The sequence below is a fragment of the Falco peregrinus genome, chromosome 8 (genome assembly GCF_023634155.1).
Source record: "Falco peregrinus isolate bFalPer1 chromosome 8, bFalPer1.pri, whole genome shotgun sequence".
Classification (NCBI taxonomy): Eukaryota; Metazoa; Chordata; class Aves; order Falconiformes; family Falconidae; genus Falco; species Falco peregrinus.
The window spans coordinates 2,644,845-2,664,657 of NC_073728.1; the positions used below are offsets into that span (position 1 = coordinate 2,644,845).

Consider the following 19,813-nt stretch of genomic DNA (forward strand, 5'->3'; position numbering starts at 1 on the left):
TCGGAGGGCGCTCCGGCCAATCGCCGCGCGGGCGGCCCGCCCAGCTGGGCGCTGATTGGCTCTTGGCGACGCAACCGGGCGGGCGCAGCCACATCTCCCGGGCTGAGCGTTGGCGGCGGCGGCTGTGCGGCGGTTGGCGGCGGCGCGGGACGGCCTGCAGCGCGCGCGGGGCCGTCGCGGCGACCGTTGGCCCGTGAGGGGAGAGCGACGGCGGCGGGAGGTGCGTGTGCCCGGGGCGGGGGAGCACGGGTGCCCGGGCCGGGGCCGGCGGGACGCTGGAGTCTCGCCCTGCCTGCCCCGGTCCGGGTCCGGGCGGGGCGCGTCTCCCCGCCGCGGGCAGCGCTGGCGGCGGCACCGCGCGGCGCGGGGGGTGCCCGTGAGGAGAGCCGGGGCGCAGCGCGGGGCTGGCGGCCCGTGCCGCGCGGGTGTCGGGGGCGCGGGTCTCTCGGGCCCCGCGGGCCGGGATGTGCGGGGCGCGGGGCCGCGCTCCCCCCCCCGCGGCGTGAGGCGGCCGCGGGAGCCCGGCGGGGCGGCAGGCGGGGGGATGCGCTGCCCGCCCCCCTGCACACCCGCCGCCGGGCCCTGCCCCGCACCGCCGGCCGGCTCCTCCCGCAAGCGGCTCAGCGCGGTGCTTTCCCTGCGGCGGGACCGGTTAGCGGGAGCTGTTACTTGCAAACTTCTGCGCGACTCTGCTGTCTGTCACTTGGGGCTTTTGGGGCAGCAGCGCGGGTATCGCTTCTGATTTTGGAAGTAGCTAATGCATTAGGATTTGTGCCTTTTTTCACGGCTAATTGGATTTGAACTTGGTTTGCGTGCTCCTCAGCAGGTTCTGTGCCTGGTTGTGGGTTGCCGTCTGCTGTCAGTGTGTGTTTTTCTCTATTCTTGATAATGCCAAGCTAAAACGAGGTGTGTCTTACCAGAGAAACAGAGCTAACTCAACATAAGACAAAAGTTCTCCTTAATAATTATTCTGTAAGATTAACGACATGAAATGAAAGTTTACGTAATAAATTTGATAGCTGTAAGCTCTGAATCGATTAGATTAGCTGTCTAACGTAAATTTTCTCATGCTGAAGCACTGCAGAAGCAAGATAATTTCAACTGTTAAGCTGTATTTAGGGAGTACAGCTCTATGGAAAGTCATGTAAAACTTCAGACATCTAGATCAGTTTCTTAAATGATAAACTGCCACCTAATTGGGAAAGAAGAATTGTGTGTTTGTTATGAATGAGACAATTCAAAGACTTGTATGTTAGATAGTATTTGACCCCTTGATAATCTTTATAGAAGCTATTTCAGGCTTATCAAATGCTGCTTTAAAGATATTCTTAAACTGAGTGGTTTGGTTGGGGTTTTTTTCCTTGTTTAAGTATGAATCATAATTTAAATCTAGAATAGTTCTAGTATGTTACACCAGCTGTTAATTCGAACAGTGTTTGATGGGTACTGGATTATATTTGAATCGTAACTAGTTTGAGTGCTCCCCCAGAGTTTCTGATGGTACATGTCTGTCATTTGAAAACTGAAAGTTTGTTTTTGTAAGTTTAACTGTATCTGAACTATTATTTGCCTTGCATTATTTTTTCTTTGATAATTAAGGTAAACCTACTCTTCTAACTTAAAATAAACCATCAATTAAGGTTTCTGTTACCCTTCAATAACCTCTTTTTTGCCTTGCCTTTGCATTTCACCTGAAGACATGCTTCAGGTCTGTAAGTGCGAGTGCCAAACCCCCAGTATTTCTACTGTTCGTTTTGGGGGATTTTGGTGGTGGTTTTTTTTTTTTTTTTTAGAAATAACGTGGATGGGTGCATCTTCACAATGTGCTGTTCTACTGGTTCATTAAGGTAATTGAATCAGGTTTGCTACATCATTTGGTTCTAAATGATCTGAACTTGCAAAGAGGATGTTACCCATTCATGCTGCTTTTTGATAATTAATTTAGTGTTAAAGTGAAACTTAGATGAGCTACGAGTGAGTTTAGTAAGAAATGTGAATTTTCCCACTGGAAAAAAAAAAACTTTTTTTTTTTCCTGTGGTTGGCTGTTCCTGCTGTGTTGCAGACAACAAACAGGAAGGAGTTTTGGTTAAGTTCCCCAGGGATACCAGTTAAAAGTGTAGACATGTGAATTGCTTGAACTTACCCAGAGCCCACAGAAGAGTTAAAGCTTATTTTTAGAAAGCTAAAAAAAGTACATATCATTAATAGTAAAAACCAGCATTTTTATTGCTACTGAAGCTTGTCCCTAGTATTTTATGGGTATGCTGCAGGAGACAGACAGACACACCAATTTATCTGAAATGTTACAACTTTTTTTTTTTTTTGTAATTTTAAGTTTTCTAAGCCTGTCTTGATTAGTGTTCGGTTCTTATTTTTGCAGTAATTTAGTGTGTTGTTTTCAGGTCATTACTGAACAAACTTAAGGCTATTCTAGTCTGATAGACCTGAACTCTAATATTCTGTGCTGTCATTATGGAATTTCAAAACTCTTAATTGTTTTGCTTTGACAGGTGACTGGTAGAAGAGAGAGACCTGTTCCTGACTATGTCGAGGAGAAAGTTGGAGAATAAAAGCCTTTCTGGCTTGTTAGCCACATCTCTGCAGACACAAATCAAGACAGACAATTTCCATAATTTTTATATGCTTGAATCAAAAGAGCTGGGAAGGTAAGATTTTTCCCATTTATTTTAGCAAGAGGAATTTCTGCTGTAAGAATTCATTGTGCAACGACGGGCTTTTTCTGGCAAACTTTCATGGTAGTAGATGGGGGGATGAAATATGCCTCTGTCCTTGCCTGCCCCTTTCTTGGCGGTATCTGACAGGTTCTCCAGGGACCAGGAAAAGGTACAGTGAGGCTTAAGTTGCCAGCCTTTTTCATGTCAGAGGGGTTTAGCTTGTTTTCATAGGCATGTAGATCTGGGATTATGTTCCTTTTCTTCCATTTCCCCTGTCTAGTCACACATCACATTCCAGGTACATAAACTAAAGAAGAGATGACATAGGGTAGTACTGCACAACAAAGAATGGGGATTTTGAATTGGTGGTTCTGGTTGGTTGGTTAAGTTTTTTTGAAGTCCAGAAAACTTTTTCTATTCCTCCTCCCACCCTCAAACATTTAGTCTATCAAACAACCTGCTGTTTCAGAGCAGTTTTTCAGCCTGCTTCCCTTGCTCATGTTTGCAACGGTAAAATAGGAAATAAAACAAAAGAACAAAAAGCGCTTGGTATTTACGATACTGTTTCAGACATCAGAGTTAATGCTTTTTTGAAAGCGCTGGGTTGATTCATACCTTGAAGATACTCAGTGGATTGGGTGTAGAGCCATGCAACTGTAATGCCACTGTGGTTGTGTTTCCAGGCTCTTTGAACAGAGGAGGCATGGGCCAGTCCCGCTGCTTCTGTGCCATGCTGCTGTGCTACATAGCCATCTTTTGCCCCGGAACTTGTTTTGTCAGCCAAGATGCTCTTCCACATGTGATTCTGTGTGCTTTTCAGCCTTGATCGTTCTCCTGGGGTTGTTCTTTTCCTAGCATGTGTTTTATCTGGTACGCTTTCATAAAGGCACACCTTGCAGCCAGTAATTTTCCTGTTTTGTTACCCTTTTGTCAGCTCTAGTTTTAAATTCTAGGCTCTATAGAAGCAGTTTATATGCACCATCCTCTAGAACTCCAGTATTCTTAAAATGTTTGATTTCAGATTATATATACCTGTGGGATGATGTCTAAAGCAAACAAAAATACAGATTTTGTGTCAATTCCAGCACATAGTCTGTAATATTTTTCTGTGTGTGCTAAACCAGACATAACAAAGTGCCAACAAGCCAAGAAACACAGAGTAGCATGTTTTCCAAACACACTTTTGACTTCTCCTGGCCTAACAGTGTGTATTTATTATTTTTGTTTGTTTGAAGTGTTTACAACACTTCCTAAGTAATGTAAAATCCACCTTTCTTTGTAGCATCACTAAAAGATTTAATATGCTTTTATTTTCACTTGCAATTTTCTTCTTCCTCTTCAGGTTACTTAGTCAATGGTTCTTTTGTTCTCTGCTTAAGCTTCCCAGGCCCTGCTTCTTCCTCCCACACCTTATCTTTTAGGTCCTTTGGTATTTAAGCCACTGACTCACGAAGCAGGCAGGTTCTGTTTAGTGGGTTAGGTAGTTCTGTCCCCAGCGTGTGGATGGTATGGCTTCTTTTGAAGTAGTTGAATTTCTGTGGTCTATATCTTGGGATATGAAGACAACTTGAAATTGGGTTTTATCTCATAAAACTGGGCTGTGAAGTGTGATGGCTAAACAGTTGCCTTGCAGGCAACAAGGAGTGGGAAGCACTTTGCTTCAGTGCAGCACTTCAGATCTGAGTGGTTTTGCATTTCTGGGGGAATTCCATGCTCTACAACCATTTTTTTACATCTTGATAATTTTGTCTTAATTGGTGCACTACAAATACAGTATAAACAAGTGGAAATTCTTGTATCATCAGTCTGGAGATACTGCTGACCCCTCAAAGCTGTTATACCCACACCAACTTGAAGGAAGATGTGCAAAAACTATTGGGGAACATCTTTCTGTTCTCATGAAACTCAACCAGTTCCCCTTTTTTTAACTTCAGAGAAACTCTTGTGGTTGACAGGGTGATGTGACGTTAAATGAGAATGTAAGCTGTGGGGGAGTACCTTGAACTCTCGTATGTGATGAAATTCAGCTCAATAACTTAATGCTCTACAACAATAAGCTGGTTTAACAACTCGGAAAGGTCTTGGCCATTTCAGGCCTACAAATAGTTCCTAAAATGAAGAGTGTGCGTGTATCAGACTACAAATAACTTTCACCTCTTTAAATTTTTCTTTTGAGTTTTTGTACCCTTACATTTCTAAATCTAGTGTTTTAAGAAAAGGATAGAGAAATCCTGCAACTAATTGATGTTGAGATAAATGATGACAGAGAAGCTGTTCTGTTGAATATACTTCTAGATAAGTGATAGTAGTATGATTAAAGGTCAGCGTTACGTGTTTATTTTAGTCAATTTGTACAAACTATTTAACACTTACTTGCAAATGGAAATCTGATTTTTCATGAGATTCCTATACTCTTTGATTAAATACTGAAGTCTAGATTTATTTTTGTTTTTTCCCAAAAAAGCTTCAGACATTTTTTTTAGAGATCTTCCTTTGAGGCACTGGGGGTTTTTGCACCAGAAGAAAGGCAAAGCCTACAGGGCAACATAGTCCTTTCTACTAAAGAAGCTAATTTAGTTGAAAAAGCGCAGCTCAGCTGAGCTTCTTCATTAAATTTGTTCTTAGTATGCAGTGGTAACAAAAAACATGCATGGAAAGGCACTTTTTTAAAGGCATTAGTATAGATCTGGTTCTTTGTACACAGTGCCGCTACATGTGCTCTAACCCAAAACGACATCAAAAAAATCATCGCCTTCTCCACATCCAGCCAACTAGGCCTAATAATAGTGGCCATCGGACTAAACCTTCATAACTGTTTTTAGAACTCTACACAATTTTTTTTAGCCGATAAAGTGTTTTGTTTTTTTTTTAAAGTAATGTTTCTTGTATCATTTGAAAACACATTACAAGTATGCAACTAGACATTTCTGGGAATGCAAAACTGGTTGTTATAAAACTTTGTTTTTTCAGGAGTTTATAACTTGGCTTAAAAAACTGCCCTTTTTTTCCCCCCTAATTTTATAAAAGGTCAGCTTGGTGTTCTGACTACAGTATGTGGTTTTCTTTTAAAAACATTTCCTTGCCAAAATACATTTTTGTTTCCATACCTAAACAGTTGGCTAGGAAATAAAGCAGCATGCTCTATCTAACTGTAATAGAGAAGAGAATGCTAAGTAGTGAGTGGGTTTTCTCTTAAGATTTTTCTAAGCATTTTGCAGATACCTGGGTGTTTTTCTTAGCAGTACTATGTGATTTGTAGAGGGATGTTCTCTTTTTGACTCTAAAATTTTCTGCACTGAAGACTTTCCTCCCCCCCCCCCAGCATACAAACATGCTTTATTTTCCATGTTCATTTTCTGCATTTCACAGGGGTTTGCTTTGTTTATTACCGTATCCTGTAGGTGCTGTAATGTGGTTGAGTTGTTTTAATACAGCATTGCCAACTGGAACAAAGCCCTCAGCAGCCTGGTAGGATCTCACAGCTGGGCCTGCTTTAAGCAGAAGTTTTTGCTAGAGACCTCCAGAAGTCCCTTCCAACCTGGGTTACTCCAGCACTGTGTGACCCTACCGTGAGACTGTCAGTGTCACCTGATGCACTAGTTTAATGCTTAGCTAGCCTGTATGAAAGGAATTTTACTGGGTCTCGCCAAAGCTTCGTCTAGCTTAATGTCCTTGTTCCTACAGTGGCCGAAAGTCATTGTTCAGGGAGTAGGCCAAACATGGCATTCCCCTAATTATTTTTTTTTTAGTTTCCAATTATTTGTCATGCCTTTTTATTTCTAATGTCAATTGATTTACTTTTTATGTCTTAGGTTTTAATGTTTTCCCATTTATTTTGTAGGGGAAGATGTGCTGTGGTTAGAAAATGTATAGCTAAATCCACAGGCCAAGAGTATGCAGCTAAATTTTTAAAGAAAAGAAGAAGAGGTCAAGACTGCAAAGCAGAGATTCTTCATGAAATCGCCGTACTTGAATTAATGAAATCTAATCCTCGCATAGTTAATCTTCATGAAGTCTATGAAACAGCAAATGAAATCATCTTAGTGTTGGAATAGTGAGTATGCCTTCATCAGATGTTCCACATTTGTAGTTACAAATCTGTCAAGATACTAATTTCTTGCAGGAGTTGCTTGAACACCCAGAAGAATTACAACAGTGAGCTATATACATATGCTAATATTTCATTATGATATACTTTATAAGCTCATAGGGACTTTTGAATCAGTTGCTGTTAATTTGAATCTGTTGTTTTGTACGTGTGTTCTACTGCATCCAGAGCTGATGAGTTATGTCAAACAATATGGAATAAGGCATTAAACAAAATACCAAAACCTACAGTAGTTCTATACTCAAAATTTTAAAAATGGACTGAAAGTTGTGGTTTTTTAAATACTATAAAAAAAAAGGTCATCTTTCTTTTTATTGCGTAACTTCTGTGGACAATTTCATGCAATTTCAAACTGAATTTTTTTTTCCTTTTAAGTACTATCTCAGGAAGGTAATCTTGATAAAACTTGCCTGTTTGAGCAATTTATTTCTTCTGTTAGTTCAATTTTTGTAAAAAAGCTCTGATCAATTTTCAGGTCAGTCCAACCTAATATAAAACCTGAATACAAACTCTAGGGTGCAGTTTCTTTGTTTTATTAGTATTTTAAGTGGGGTTTTTTTCTTAATCTTTTGTGCAAGCTGACTGGAGAGAATGTTCTTGAATTCCATAGAAAGTGCATAGTGCTTTGATGCATCTTAAATCATACCATAAAAAAATATAATAGCATGGATACTAAGAACACAGGTTTTGGAGAAGCTGAGCACATCCATGTTCTGTGAACTTCAGTCACTGCTTGATGCTTATTGGTGACTGAGAACCTGCAATTCTGTTGCAGATTCTGAGCTTCGAAATTGAGTGGTTTTGTTTTAGAACTGTTTGGGTTTTGGAGCTGTTTCCTCCAAAATTCCCTAATCTTTTTAGATGTCCTTGTGGCTTCTCTTTGCTTGGAAAACAAGTCTAACTTGGGAATTTAATTTGAAATATCTTATCATATTTGCTGTATAGGTACATGGTTGTTTGGAGTGTAAGGGAAGTTCCTCTCTAGGATTTTAGCTTCATGTACAAAGTATTTGAGGAGCTATTAAGAGTGATCTGCATACCCCATAATAAGTTCCTTCAGATTTTCCAAAGAATGTAGCTGATTATCTTTAAAAATGCTTTTTTTTCATGGAATTAGATGATACCTAGCATACTATTTGTTGTTCTGAGAAGGCTAAAATGATAATGATGTAGAAGTAAAGACAAAATGACAAGTGTTGAACTATTTATCAAGAACAAGTGCAAGTTCACATAAAAGCCATACTGATTTTCTTGCTTCTTGTTCAACGCGGCTGTCTTGATTATTAAAGCTCTGTAATGAAACAACTTCCTTATACTACTTTGGTGTTGATGGTCTGCTTTGCAGTAGTGTTCCAGAGTGGTGCAGTAAGTGTTCCTAGTTCTACTGGGATAAGTACAGGGCTGATTCTGCTTGTAAATTATGTCCTTCTGTAGCAGAAAACACGGATTTTTTTTTTTTGGTTTTTGCTTGTTTCTCATTATCAGAACTCTGAAGCAGCATTTTAAAAGAATTGTAAGAAATTAGTCTCTTACTCATAAAATAGGTCACAAGCCTCTTCAGTTTAGCTGTATTTTTGCTCCTATATATAGTCCTTGCTGCTGGATTGTATTGGTGGGGTTCTTTGGAAGATGCAGAAATAAGAGTCAGTTTGTATAAGCACACATTTTCTCAATGAAGGAGAGAAATGGATGCTAGTTCCTAATAAGGGGCATCTTTGTAGAAAGAATTACTGAAGATGTGAATACTCCAAAAGCCCCACAATGGAGATTGTTATTCTTCTAATCTGATGGTCAAAGGTAATTGGAGGAATCCGGTTAGAGAGAAACCAGGCAGCTGTGTTTGCTTGCTTCATGGCTGTACCAGGCAGCTGAACTAATTTTCAAATCTCTCTAGTTCTGTTCATGGAAGAACTGAGCGAGGCCCCACAGAGTCAGACCGAAGGTCTGTCTAACCTGCTGCCCTTTCCAGCAGTGCTGTAGGGAGATGCGATTTGGGAAGAACTAAGGAGTGTATGATCCTGTCCACTTTTTGCTGTGCATTCTCTTTGCGCTGCCCCAGCACCCAGAGGTATTGCACTGAGGATACCTCTCTGCCTCTTCCTTTTTAGTATCTGTCAACCTGTTTTGCCCTTCTTTGAACCTCATGATACCATCTGCTTCAGTGGTAAGAAATTCTGGATGTTTGTTACCTACTGTGTGAAGAAATACTTTCTTTTGTCAATTTTAAACTAATTGGCTAGTTTCATCCGGTGCCTCCTAGTTCTCATATTGTGAGACTCCAGTGGATAATAGTTCTTTGTTCATCTCTGAACCAGCTTTAGTGTTTTTGTAAGCCTCATTCATGGACTTGCCCCCAGTCTTCTTTCCAGAATGAAGAGTTGGTGTTGCTGGTTTCTTCTTGTAAAGCAGCTGTCTTACTTGCCTGTCTCTGTGTCTTCACTAATCTTACATCCTTCTTGAAGATATGGAAACCAGAAGTACATGCTGAGGTTTTATACTGAGTGTCACTTTGCTGCTCTGGGTTCCCAGGAGCCCTCCTGATGGTAGCCATGTGTGTTGGCTTTTGTTTTGGTTGCTCTGCACACTGGTCCGATTATTTCGGAGAACTGTCAATTAAAATTGCCTGAACAGTACCTGCCAGTTCAAAGTCTGGCTTTGTGTAGGATTCTGTTTGGTTATTTTTCTGAAGATACCTTACATTTATGTATGCTACAGGCCATCTGGTGCTCTTTTACTTGCTTTCTCTTCTGCTTGTTAATGTCTTCCTTGAACTGGGGAGCCGAAACCAGGATGCTGTGGTCTAGTGCACTGGGGAGTCGCTTGCCTCAGCCTACTGGCTGTGCTGCTCTTACTACCGCCCAAGGTGCTGCTGACTGTCTTTGTGCGTTCAGCTCACTGTGAGGACCTCCAAATCCTTTTCAGCAGAGCTCTTCACCTCTACTCATCTGGGTGTCCACCCATTCAGAGCATGGTGTCCTAACTTGGCTACAAGAATACTGTGGGAGACAGTGTTGAAAACCTTGATAAAGTAAATGACATCCACTGCTCTTCCCTCATCTATGCTTTGTCGTTTGTCGTAAAGGCAACTAGGGGAGGCATTACCAGACCCTGCATAGCTCCAGCAGTTAGTGGCTGTGTTTATCCACGGAGTTTATAGACTCCGTTATTTTACTAATGATGAAATTCAGGCTTACTGATCTGTGTTTTGAGGTAGCCCTTTGTCCTTAAGATAAAGAAACTTCAGGCATTTAGAGCAGGCTGAATAATGATTTCAAAACCAGCACAAAAGGAAACAGCTGACACTGCAGCGAGGTATAGAAGTATAACTGATAAACCATATGCAACGTGGTTATTTCCATGCTTCCTTTATGCTGTAGGGTTTTCTGTAAACAAGCGGCCTATTTCTGAGGAAGACACACTTGAGATGCTGTATGAAATCTTGAAGCTTATCAGTCTCATTTCTGTTGTTAGTGTGGATGTGGTAGATTTCAAAGTGACAGAGCAGAGTCCTTGTGTTTCTGAATATTCTGTGTCTAGTAGATTTCTGGAAGATACTGCTCACTAACTGATTAGGCAGCTGTATATTTAATGAGCAGCGGTGTGCCAGATTTTCTTCCTGGTACCTCTCTGATTCTTAGTCTTCTGTCAGTGGCAGGATCTAGAGTGACAATTAAGGAGTTTCCTGCCACTCCAGAAATATTTTTCAGCAGCTTTTAACTGTTCACTGCATTGTGTTTCTTGTATTTACACCACAGCCACACCATGTAAAAAAATGATGGCTTTTACTGCCAAAATTCAGATAAAAGGAATACTTCTGGCCTTTCTTGCTTTGAATTATTTATGGAACTAGTCTAACGGAAGAAATTTGAAGTTGACTTGAAGAGAAAGGCTTCTTTTGTTAGGGAATGATGGTAGAACTCATCTTCCTGAAGGCATCTTCACACTTACTTACAGGAAAGCATGCTTGAGGCTACTAAAGCATTATGAGGTTTTCAGCCACAAAGGTCTGTTTCACTGTCTCAACTGCTGTTGCTGGGTATGAGGAAAGAAAAAGCATAATCAGATTTATTTTTTCTTTTTTCTAAGTGCTTATGTGATGTGTCTTGGTATAAGTGTCTGGTTTCTTAAAAAGGAAGAAAAAAAGTAGTAACGTAAATGGGTACTATATATAAAATTTTTCCTCATTTAAGCTTGAAAATGCAAACTTAATACTTAAATGTTCTTGAATGTGTTTCAGTGCTGCTGGAGGAGAAATATTTGACTTGTGTGTCCCTGATCTGGATGACAGAATTGGTGAAAGGGATATTGTAAGACTTATAAGACAAATACTTGAAGGACTTCGTTGCTTGCATGAAAACAATATTGTTCATCTTGATTTAAAGGTGAGGCTGCAGCAAACTTTTTATTTTAGTACTTTATCTTCAATTTAATATTATGATAATTAGTCATTTGTTAAATACATTACAAAGATGAGTGTGTTAGAGATTAAATAATGGTTAAAAAAATTAGCAACAAACTGAAATGTCATTTAGTACATTGGGGTTTTTTTGCTGCTTGTATTATTATACTAATTGAGAATTAAATCTCTTCTAGCCTCAAAATATTCTGCTGAGCAGCATCAATCCTCTTGGTGATGTAAAAATTGTAGATTTTGGTATGTCTCGGAAGCTTGAGAATTCTAGTGAACTGCGGCAGATCATGGGAACAACAGAGTATCTAGGTATGAAAGAGTTGCTTCACAATTTCTGATGTGTGGCTTTGAAAAAACAGAAACAGTTCATTTAATGTGCTTATCAACTTAGCATTCATTACTGGAGAAAGACCAGTGGCAGGATAAGGCAACATGTTTTGAGCTCTTTGGTTGTTCTTGAGTAGTCAACAAATACTTGCACCAAAAATATCCCAAATTGTATCACTAAGTGCACCTCTTGATTCCACACTGTGATGCGGACTGTTAAATCAACAATAAATTTTGTCTGTTAAATTTTTTGATTGGAGTTGAAACGCAGTGCTAGCATGCTTAAAGATAAGTTCTTTGAATTAGTAGTGCCATTTAGCGTGGTGATTTAATGCGATTAAAATATTCTTTGGAAAGGGAAAGGCTTCCATTAGCACTTGGCCCTCTCTGAGAGGCAGGTTTACTTAAAATTGAGTGCAGGCAAAACATTAAGAGCACTGCAGTCTGTAGTGAATAACTGGCTATCTAGCATACACTAACAACCACTACAATTGGCTTGGTCAGCTGGCTTTGCAGTGTTAATACACTGAAGGCTTTATGCATTCCCCTTAAAAAGCTATATACCGTAAAAATGTCTTCAAAGAATATTTATGTTGCATGTGTCTGATTAGAAAATCTATTGGGGCTTGGATAGAGTAGACACTAGGCCAGATTGATTCACACTAAAATGGCACTATGAGGCATCACTGGGTCTAACCAAACAGAAATAACTTTTCCACCCTTCTAGCTTGAAAATAAAAAAACTTGATGGTTGAAGCTGCATGTTTAGTGTCATAATAATAGTTGGCAAAAAACTACTGAAAATTTAGTGTATGATTCAAGGCTACTTGAATAATATATCTATTAAAGGGGTTTTCTTCTCATCATCTCTTTCTCTAGCTCCAGAAATCTTGAACTACGATCCTATTACCACAGCTACAGATATGTGGTAGGTTTTATATGTCAATTCATTTTATTGAAGTAGGCATGACCACTTAACAATCTAGGGGCCAGATCCAGACTCTGATGTGGTTTTATCTGGCTTCCAAGAATGCCTTTCTCTTGGTGAGCTGACCAGAAGAGGAGAGTTGGGATGGGAAGGAGCCCTCAGGATACTCGGGGCTTACAGGAATTCTGTATATGGGCCCGTTGCATACCTAGTAGGGAACGCAGGCAGCTTCCGAGCATGCCAGAGTGTAGGTATTTGTTATAAGGGAGCAAGAGCAATGACTGGATAGCATACTCTAGGTATTAGTTACTCTTGGATGACATGCTTCAGGTATTAACTACTTTGGACACTCTTTCCTCCCCACTTCTGTATCATTAAATAATTTGATTATACAGATGGTAAGAAGTATTTTAGCTTTCTACTTCTTACCTTTAAAGCAGTATCTGCAGAACAAGTCATAAAAAGAGACAAGTATCTTAAACTGATCCGCAACTCTTAAGTATACCCTTGTAGCCTATTTTCATGAGCTGTGTTAGTGTAAAGGCTAGCTTTGAGATTTTTTTCTTAAAAACATAAAATATTCATATGCTTCTCTTGAGCACCTAAATAATTAAAATTCAGTTTTAAAAGTTGCTATGATCTAATTATTCCGTTGAAATTCTGAACTTACAATAGCAAATAAATCTGTTGGTGAATGTTTTTTAACCGCTTACTATTTGCCTGGTTTTGTGGGAAGACATAAAACCAGACTACTGGTGCTCTACTCGGAATGACAAACAGAGCAGCTGCGTGTGTCCACACTGTAATGACTACCAAAGTTTGATCTATCAGATCACAAAACAATTTTTATTATGCATCAAGAAATTATCTAGGATTTAAATAAATCACGTGATGTGTGGTACTCATGTTCTTGGTGAAAAACATCTCAGCGAGAGGATATTGTAATGCAACTTGGATGCCGATTGTACAGAAAGGCTGACTAAATCTCAGTCTTTGATACTTCATCTGGAATTGTAGTGAAAGATGGGGTTTTATTTACGTGAGATCTAGAAAGTTTTATCTTTTTGCAGTTCTCTTATCCAGAATTGCCATATGGCCAAGAGTGGCCTGTGTAAAAGTGATTATAGTTCCTTTTCTGAACAATTTCAATGAGAAGAAAAGGGTATATTAAAAGTAAGCAATTTTCAGAAATCCCTTCATTGAGGTATATGCATAGCTTTCCTTGTGTGTGCATGTGCATATATGCGTGAATCACATAAATCTGAGATGTCACATGTGATGTTTCTAATTCTCGGTGTGGAGAACATCAGGAAGTTTGATCTGCGTCCCAATAAATATGGGGGGGTGTGTTGTTTAGATATTCTAGCAGGATTATACATTGTGTTCTTACCTCAGGAATATAGGTGTAATTTCATACATGCTGCTGACGCAAGAATCGCCGTTTGTGGGAGCTGATAATCAAGAAACTTACCTTAATATATCTCAAGTTAACGTGGATTATTCAGAAGAAACATTTTCATCGGTTTCACAGCCTGCCAAAGACTTCGTTCAAAAACTTCTCATAAAAAATCCAGAGTAAGTGACAAACTCCTCAGTGCAAGAATCTGGTCTTCTGTGTTTGTGGAGCACCTAGAAAAAGTTAATTTGGGAGCTTAATACTGCTGATATGATCAGACGTTTCACAATGCATTGGCATTATCAGCTAGATACTTAAAAGTGTTTATGCTTTTCCATAATGCATAAAAAGGATCTTTGGTTTGCTGTCTGGCTGTGATTGCAGTCAGCCTTCTGCTTTGAGTGTTCTATTTTGCATTTCTTTATATTTTCATTCAGAGGACAGATTATTAACAAATCTGCTGACATGTTACAGAAGGTCACGTTCATGTCTACAACTTAACCTTTTATTGCACAATTTGGAGAGATAAAATGCAGTCTTTTTGGTGCAGTGCTTTTTTCTTTTCTGATATACCTTCAATGTATCTTTCTACTTTAATACATTTTATATAAAAACTTGGCAATGTTCTGACTGAGTATGTGTTCTTCAGAAACACAGAGTGTTTTGCCATGTTCAGTCTTCTAAAAGAAGTTCTCAATCAAAAGCACAAACTTCTTTTTGTTTGTAAGGCACACTTCCATAACTTTTCATTCTTTGGCAGTTCAGACTTGAATTAAGGCCTTTCAGAGCAGCTGAACTTTGAAAAGATAGTCTCTGAGAGTGGGAGAGTTAGAGACATTAACTATGTCGGTGCTTGCTGGATAGTATTAAAACTGTATATTTTTTAACTGTTGCACCAGCAAATGCAGTAAACAAAACAAAACAAAAAAAACCCCAAAAAAACCCAACAAAACACAACAACAACAAAAAACCTCAAAAAACTCCACCACCCTGAAAGATACATACGGGGCAATAATATTTAGTAGAGTCAGTTAGTCGTGGTTACTAGGCTCGGTGGGGTGTTACCAATTACAGAGCTAGGTATTGTCATTCGTGGTGAGGCAGTAGCCCCTGTCTCCTTTGGAGAGTCCGCAACAAGCTGGAGCGACCCTCTTCGTTGGCTGAGAGAGAGACTCCTGATCGGAGGGGACAGTGGGAGGCGATACCTGTAGAGTGCCTACTTTGACGAAATAATAGGCTCCATATAAATTCATGTCTGGACAGTCCTTTCTATTTTAGTATCTCACACAGAGGGTTTGTCAAGATCTGGAATAATTCACAAAAACCGTAGTGTCACGAGAGAAGCAGTTCTGAAGAGCCTGCTTTCATAACTGTTGGTGTAGACCTGCGGGATGTTTGACATGCTATCACTGTTAATACTGTGCTTGCTTTTTTGCTTCTGGGCATTGTGGAGTCTTCATCGTATCCTCAATAGCCTTTTTATTTTATTTTTCTCATTCCAGTTTTTGATGACTATACCCTCTTGAATCTTAAGAGGAAAAATCTGTCCTCAGATAGTCAACCCTGTAAAGTTACAGTTCTCTGACCAAAAAATACTTAGGTGTTGCAGTAGAGTTAAGGACAGGTAGTGTGCTCTATCGCATTTGCAGGAAGTTCTATGGACCTTAATGCAGAACATGATGAAAACTGTAGTAGCACTATACTAGGTTATCCAAAGGAACGATTTTCTAAGGTTGTGGTTTGTTTGGTAGTAACTATGTTCCAGAAGGGTTTACACCAGAATTGCAAGAGTAAAACCCTGCAAAATGTCAGGTAGAGCTGATGACATAATGTTGTTTAGCCCTCCTTGAGAACCTGACGGTGCATTAGCCTCCCTATTTGCAATGGCCTGTATAAAACATAGGACTGCAAAAGCATGTGGACATTTGTATGTACAATGTTGGAGGTGTTCCGAGGGACTGTGGATATTTGCTGATTAATAGCTTACCAGTTCTGACATCCAGCTGTAGGAGAAACTGTCAATTAAAATTTAGATGCATGTTGCCAATACTTAACCTTGACTGTGGTAGGATCTGATGTGTTTTGTAGCAGCCTTGGTAGTGGTGGGGGAACAGCAATACTAACTCTTTAGCGTCAATTCTGCTTAAGATTTCTTAGCATGTGTCAGAGCTATTTTGATTATGGTTTTAGTATTTCTGAAATTAACCTAAGCAACTTTACCCCTTTGTCTTTTGAAGGGAAAGACCCACAGCAGAGGCCTGTCTTTCTCATTTGTGGTTGCAGCAAGGGGAGTTCACGCTCTTGTGTAGCCCTGAAGAAACTTGTTGCTCTTCTCTGCTGCCAGGACATGCAACAAAATGCTTAGAAGAGCGGAATGTAAAATCCAGTTCTAATGGTACCTGTAGCAACAAGGAAGACAAAGAAAATATTCCAGAGGACAGCAGCATGGTCTCCAAACGTTTCCGTTTTGATGATTCGTTGCAGTATCCCCAAGACTTCATGACAGACTTCGTATGTTGATCTGTAATATAGACTTTCTTGTAAAAATGAATTTAGCATAATCTATTCCAGTGGTGAATATAAGATTATGGCTTGCCAGTTCATGCAGCATTGGCATACTGGAAATGCACTTTGATTCTTTTATGTTGGTGCCTCCTTTTCTGTCCATTGCGGGCAATGGATTTAACTCCTGAAAAATTTGGGTTGTTGCACCAATAAAATGAATTATTTTTTTTAAGAAGATATAATTAAATATTTTTGCACTTTTCAAGTTTCAGTCCAAAAGTGATGCCAGATTGAACAAACTAAAACCTGAAAATGAGTTTGTTCAAGCTCAAGTTTTGCCAGTGGTTAAATACATGTACACTTTTATAACTAGCCTTAATAAGAAATTGGTCTAAGCAGGGAAACAGAATCTAGCTGTCCTACTGGGCTTATTTGTGATCACTCTCATCCCTTTAAATGGAAGCTAATGTTGGTATGTCTTGGGATTATGATACATCTGTTGGGGCCACGTGGAAAATTACTTCCTCTCTAGGATTGTTCGTAGTTAATGAAACATTTCTGCCTTACTGATCTGGTCCGCTCAGCAATTATAATACATACTCTGCGTTTTTGCTGTGTTGGATCTCTGCAGTGCTTGAATAGACAGCAGGTAGACTGTCATTCCTTGTGCTAGTGATCCTTTGATTCTTATCAGTAAGTTGTATTTGAAGAGGATGAAGGTCCCACGCTGATGGGAACATTTGATAAACTTGTTAGTTTGCTTTCATAAAACCTCTGAAATAGTGCTGTCTACCTGTATTGACCTGTTCTTCATCTTAAGAAAAAACACAACACAACACCACACCAAAAAAAAAAAACCCAAACAGAAAGCCTCTTTAGAGTTAAAAGTAGTAACTGAATAAACTGAAAATAACCATTTTTGCCAGTGAAGCTGCAATTAAAAGCTTTTCATTATGCCCTCTAATGTAGAAATGCAGTGCATCTTTCTGTCAATTGTTGTTATGCATAATAACTTAGCTTTGTGCCCACTCTGAGAAATGGACTGCAGTGTGTTAGTTTTTAAAGACAAACTACCTAATAACTGTTTTAAGCCTTTCAATTTTGTTTGTTTAGTGGGTTTGTTATTTTTTCAAGTTACATCCACTTCCTGTTTCTAAGCTCTGAGGAAAAAATGCCTATGTCAGTTTTTGACTTAGAGCAAATACCAGTCATGCCTTAACAGCCTGAAACTGATACTGACAAGATAAAAATCCTGATCGTAACACTGAGGTTGGAAGCCTTTTTGTGTAGGGAATGTATTAAAGCTCTTGCAAATATTTTGAAAGTAAATGGCACTTTAAGATACTTTTGGGGTTTTCCACTCCTCAGAGCTTAGACTAAATTGTCTTTCGTTTGTTTTGTATAATAAAATACAACAATCTGATAATCATTCCCAAGTGTGCCTGTGGACTTGTCAATAGCTAGGCAGATGGAGGTTTTGGAACAACCTATGGTTGAGAGGTGAACAGGGAATGGTAAAAGGTTGTATTTTACCTTTCTTCACGCAAGGAAGGAATAAGGTTTTTTTACAAATAGATTTCAATATAGTATCACCATAATGTGTGGGGGTTTAGGACTGTTTTTATTGTGGGTGACACTCAAGTCAACAAGTGAAAGGCCGACTGAGGTGTAAGGCGTGTGAGACTATCTTACAGCTTATGTTTGTTGGAAGTAGTAAGGACTTAATCCCATGTGAAATGAAGTAATGGATATATTTAGCACATATGAAGCTCAGATGCCGAAGTATAAGTGAACCACACTGAGTCTTCTCTATGTAATCTCATGTTGCTTTTTTCAGTGGGACTGATAATATATGTAATTATAAATTACTTCACTGGAGGCAGTTGTTGGATTGTGTTCAGGTACTTTATACCCTTACTTTTCAAAGTCCTTGGCTTTTCCCAGTTGAAGTCATACCTAACCTTTTGGTTTTTTCCACCAGCATGGAGTCCAGTTTGAACCGGGTAAACTAAAAAACACAAACAATTTTGTATGCACTCAGAAGTTAAAGTCCACTTAAAGGAGAAAATGTTGAAAAGCTGTGACATAGAAAGGTAGAAAACGATGTTTATAAAATTGTTACATTTTTAAATTCTGCAAAAATATTACTGAACTGAAATGACAACTGGGAAGCTTGTGAAAGTCTTCATACGTGAGTATTCTACTTTTAACATCTGGAAAATAAAGCTGAAAGCATATGCCAGCACTTTATGACAAAGTTGTTATTCCTTAAGATTTTTATCATGATATCTGATGTTTACATTTCTTACTACTTCTGGGGCTAACTTAAATAAGAAAATTGGTATTACGTGAGAAACTTAAGTTTTGAAGACTTTATTTGTACTTTATGTAAACTTAAAATATACCTTGAATCAGGTTTTCTTCGGATCAGTGAGTTTGATTTATTTAAAAATATTGTTGTGCACGCATAACTTCAACTGAATGTAAATACATACATTGTAGACAATTGTTAGCCTGTCTTGCTTCCTGCCATATTCCTGGGAATTAAAAAGTTTAAATGAGTGATGAGTAACATTTTAAGATGACTGAAGTCATATTTCTATGTAGCTCATGACCTTTTTATATTAAAAAAAAAATAATAAACTTTGCCTTTTTTCAAAACTTCTGTGTTTTCATTTCTTTGCAGAATCAGAGAATGGTTGAGGTTGGAAGGGACCTCTGGAAGACATGTTGTCCAGCCCCCCCAGCTCAGGCAGGGCCACCTAGACCTTGTTGGCCAGGACCGTGTCCAGATGGCTTTTGAGTATCTCCAAGGAAGGGGACTCCACCTTTCTGGGAAACCTGTTCACTGCTCAGTCATCCTCACAGTAAAAAAAGTATTTCCTTATGTTCAGACAACCTCCTGTGTTTCAGTTTGTGCCCATTCTCTCCTCTCCTGTCATGGGCACCATTGACAAGAGCCCGGCTCCATCTTCTTTGCACCCTCCCTTCAGATATTTATATATGTTGATAAGATCCAGCCTGAACTTTTTCTTCTCCAGGCAAACAGTCCCAGCTGCCTCAGCCTTTCCTCCTAGCAGGGATGGTCCAGTCCCTTAATCACCCTGTATGTCCACATGCCTTATGTACTGAGAAGCCCAGAGCAGGACTGGGTCTTCCTGTGCTTAGCAGAAGGGAAGGGCCAGCTCCAGCTCCTCACCTTTGTGGTGAGGGTGTGCTGCTGGCTCATGTGCAACCTGGTGTCTGCCAGGAGCCCAGGGCCTTTCCTGCAAAGGTGTTTTCCAGCTGGGTGGCCCCAGCATGTACCGGTGTATGGGACTGACCCTCCACAGGTGCAGAGCTTTGAGGTTCCTGTCAGCCCATCTCTCTGGCCTGCAGAGGTCCCCGTGGATGGCAGCACGATCCTCCAGTGTATCAGCTGCTCCCCCCCAGTTTGGTCATCTGCAGCTTTGCTGAGGGTAT

At 39.8% G+C, this 19,813-nt stretch overlaps 1 protein-coding gene across 3 annotated transcripts; it reads left to right on the plus strand.

Moving 5' to 3' along the window:
- The first annotated feature begins 92 nt into the window (after positions 1 to 92).
- On the plus strand, positions 93 to 19,012 carry STK17B (serine/threonine kinase 17b). Of its 3 annotated transcripts, none has more exons than XM_055812966.1 (8): positions 93 to 220; positions 2,512 to 2,667; positions 6,518 to 6,730; positions 11,022 to 11,166; positions 11,378 to 11,504; positions 12,402 to 12,450; positions 13,846 to 14,025; positions 16,084 to 19,012. In XM_055812966.1, exons 2-8 carry the CDS (start codon positions 2,546 to 2,548, stop codon positions 16,364 to 16,366), a joined length of 1,119 nt encoding a protein of 372 aa, XP_055668941.1. In that variant the 5' UTR covers positions 93 to 220; positions 2,512 to 2,545; the 3' UTR covers positions 16,367 to 19,012. The 3 variants fall into 3 exon arrangements, with proteins under 3 accessions (XP_055668941.1, XP_055668943.1, XP_055668942.1); XM_055812968.1 differs by lacking the exon at positions 93 to 220 and adding an exon at positions 706 to 729; XM_055812967.1 differs by lacking the exon at positions 93 to 220 and adding an exon at positions 1,824 to 1,847.
- Positions 19,013 to 19,813: the final 801 nt, after the last annotated feature.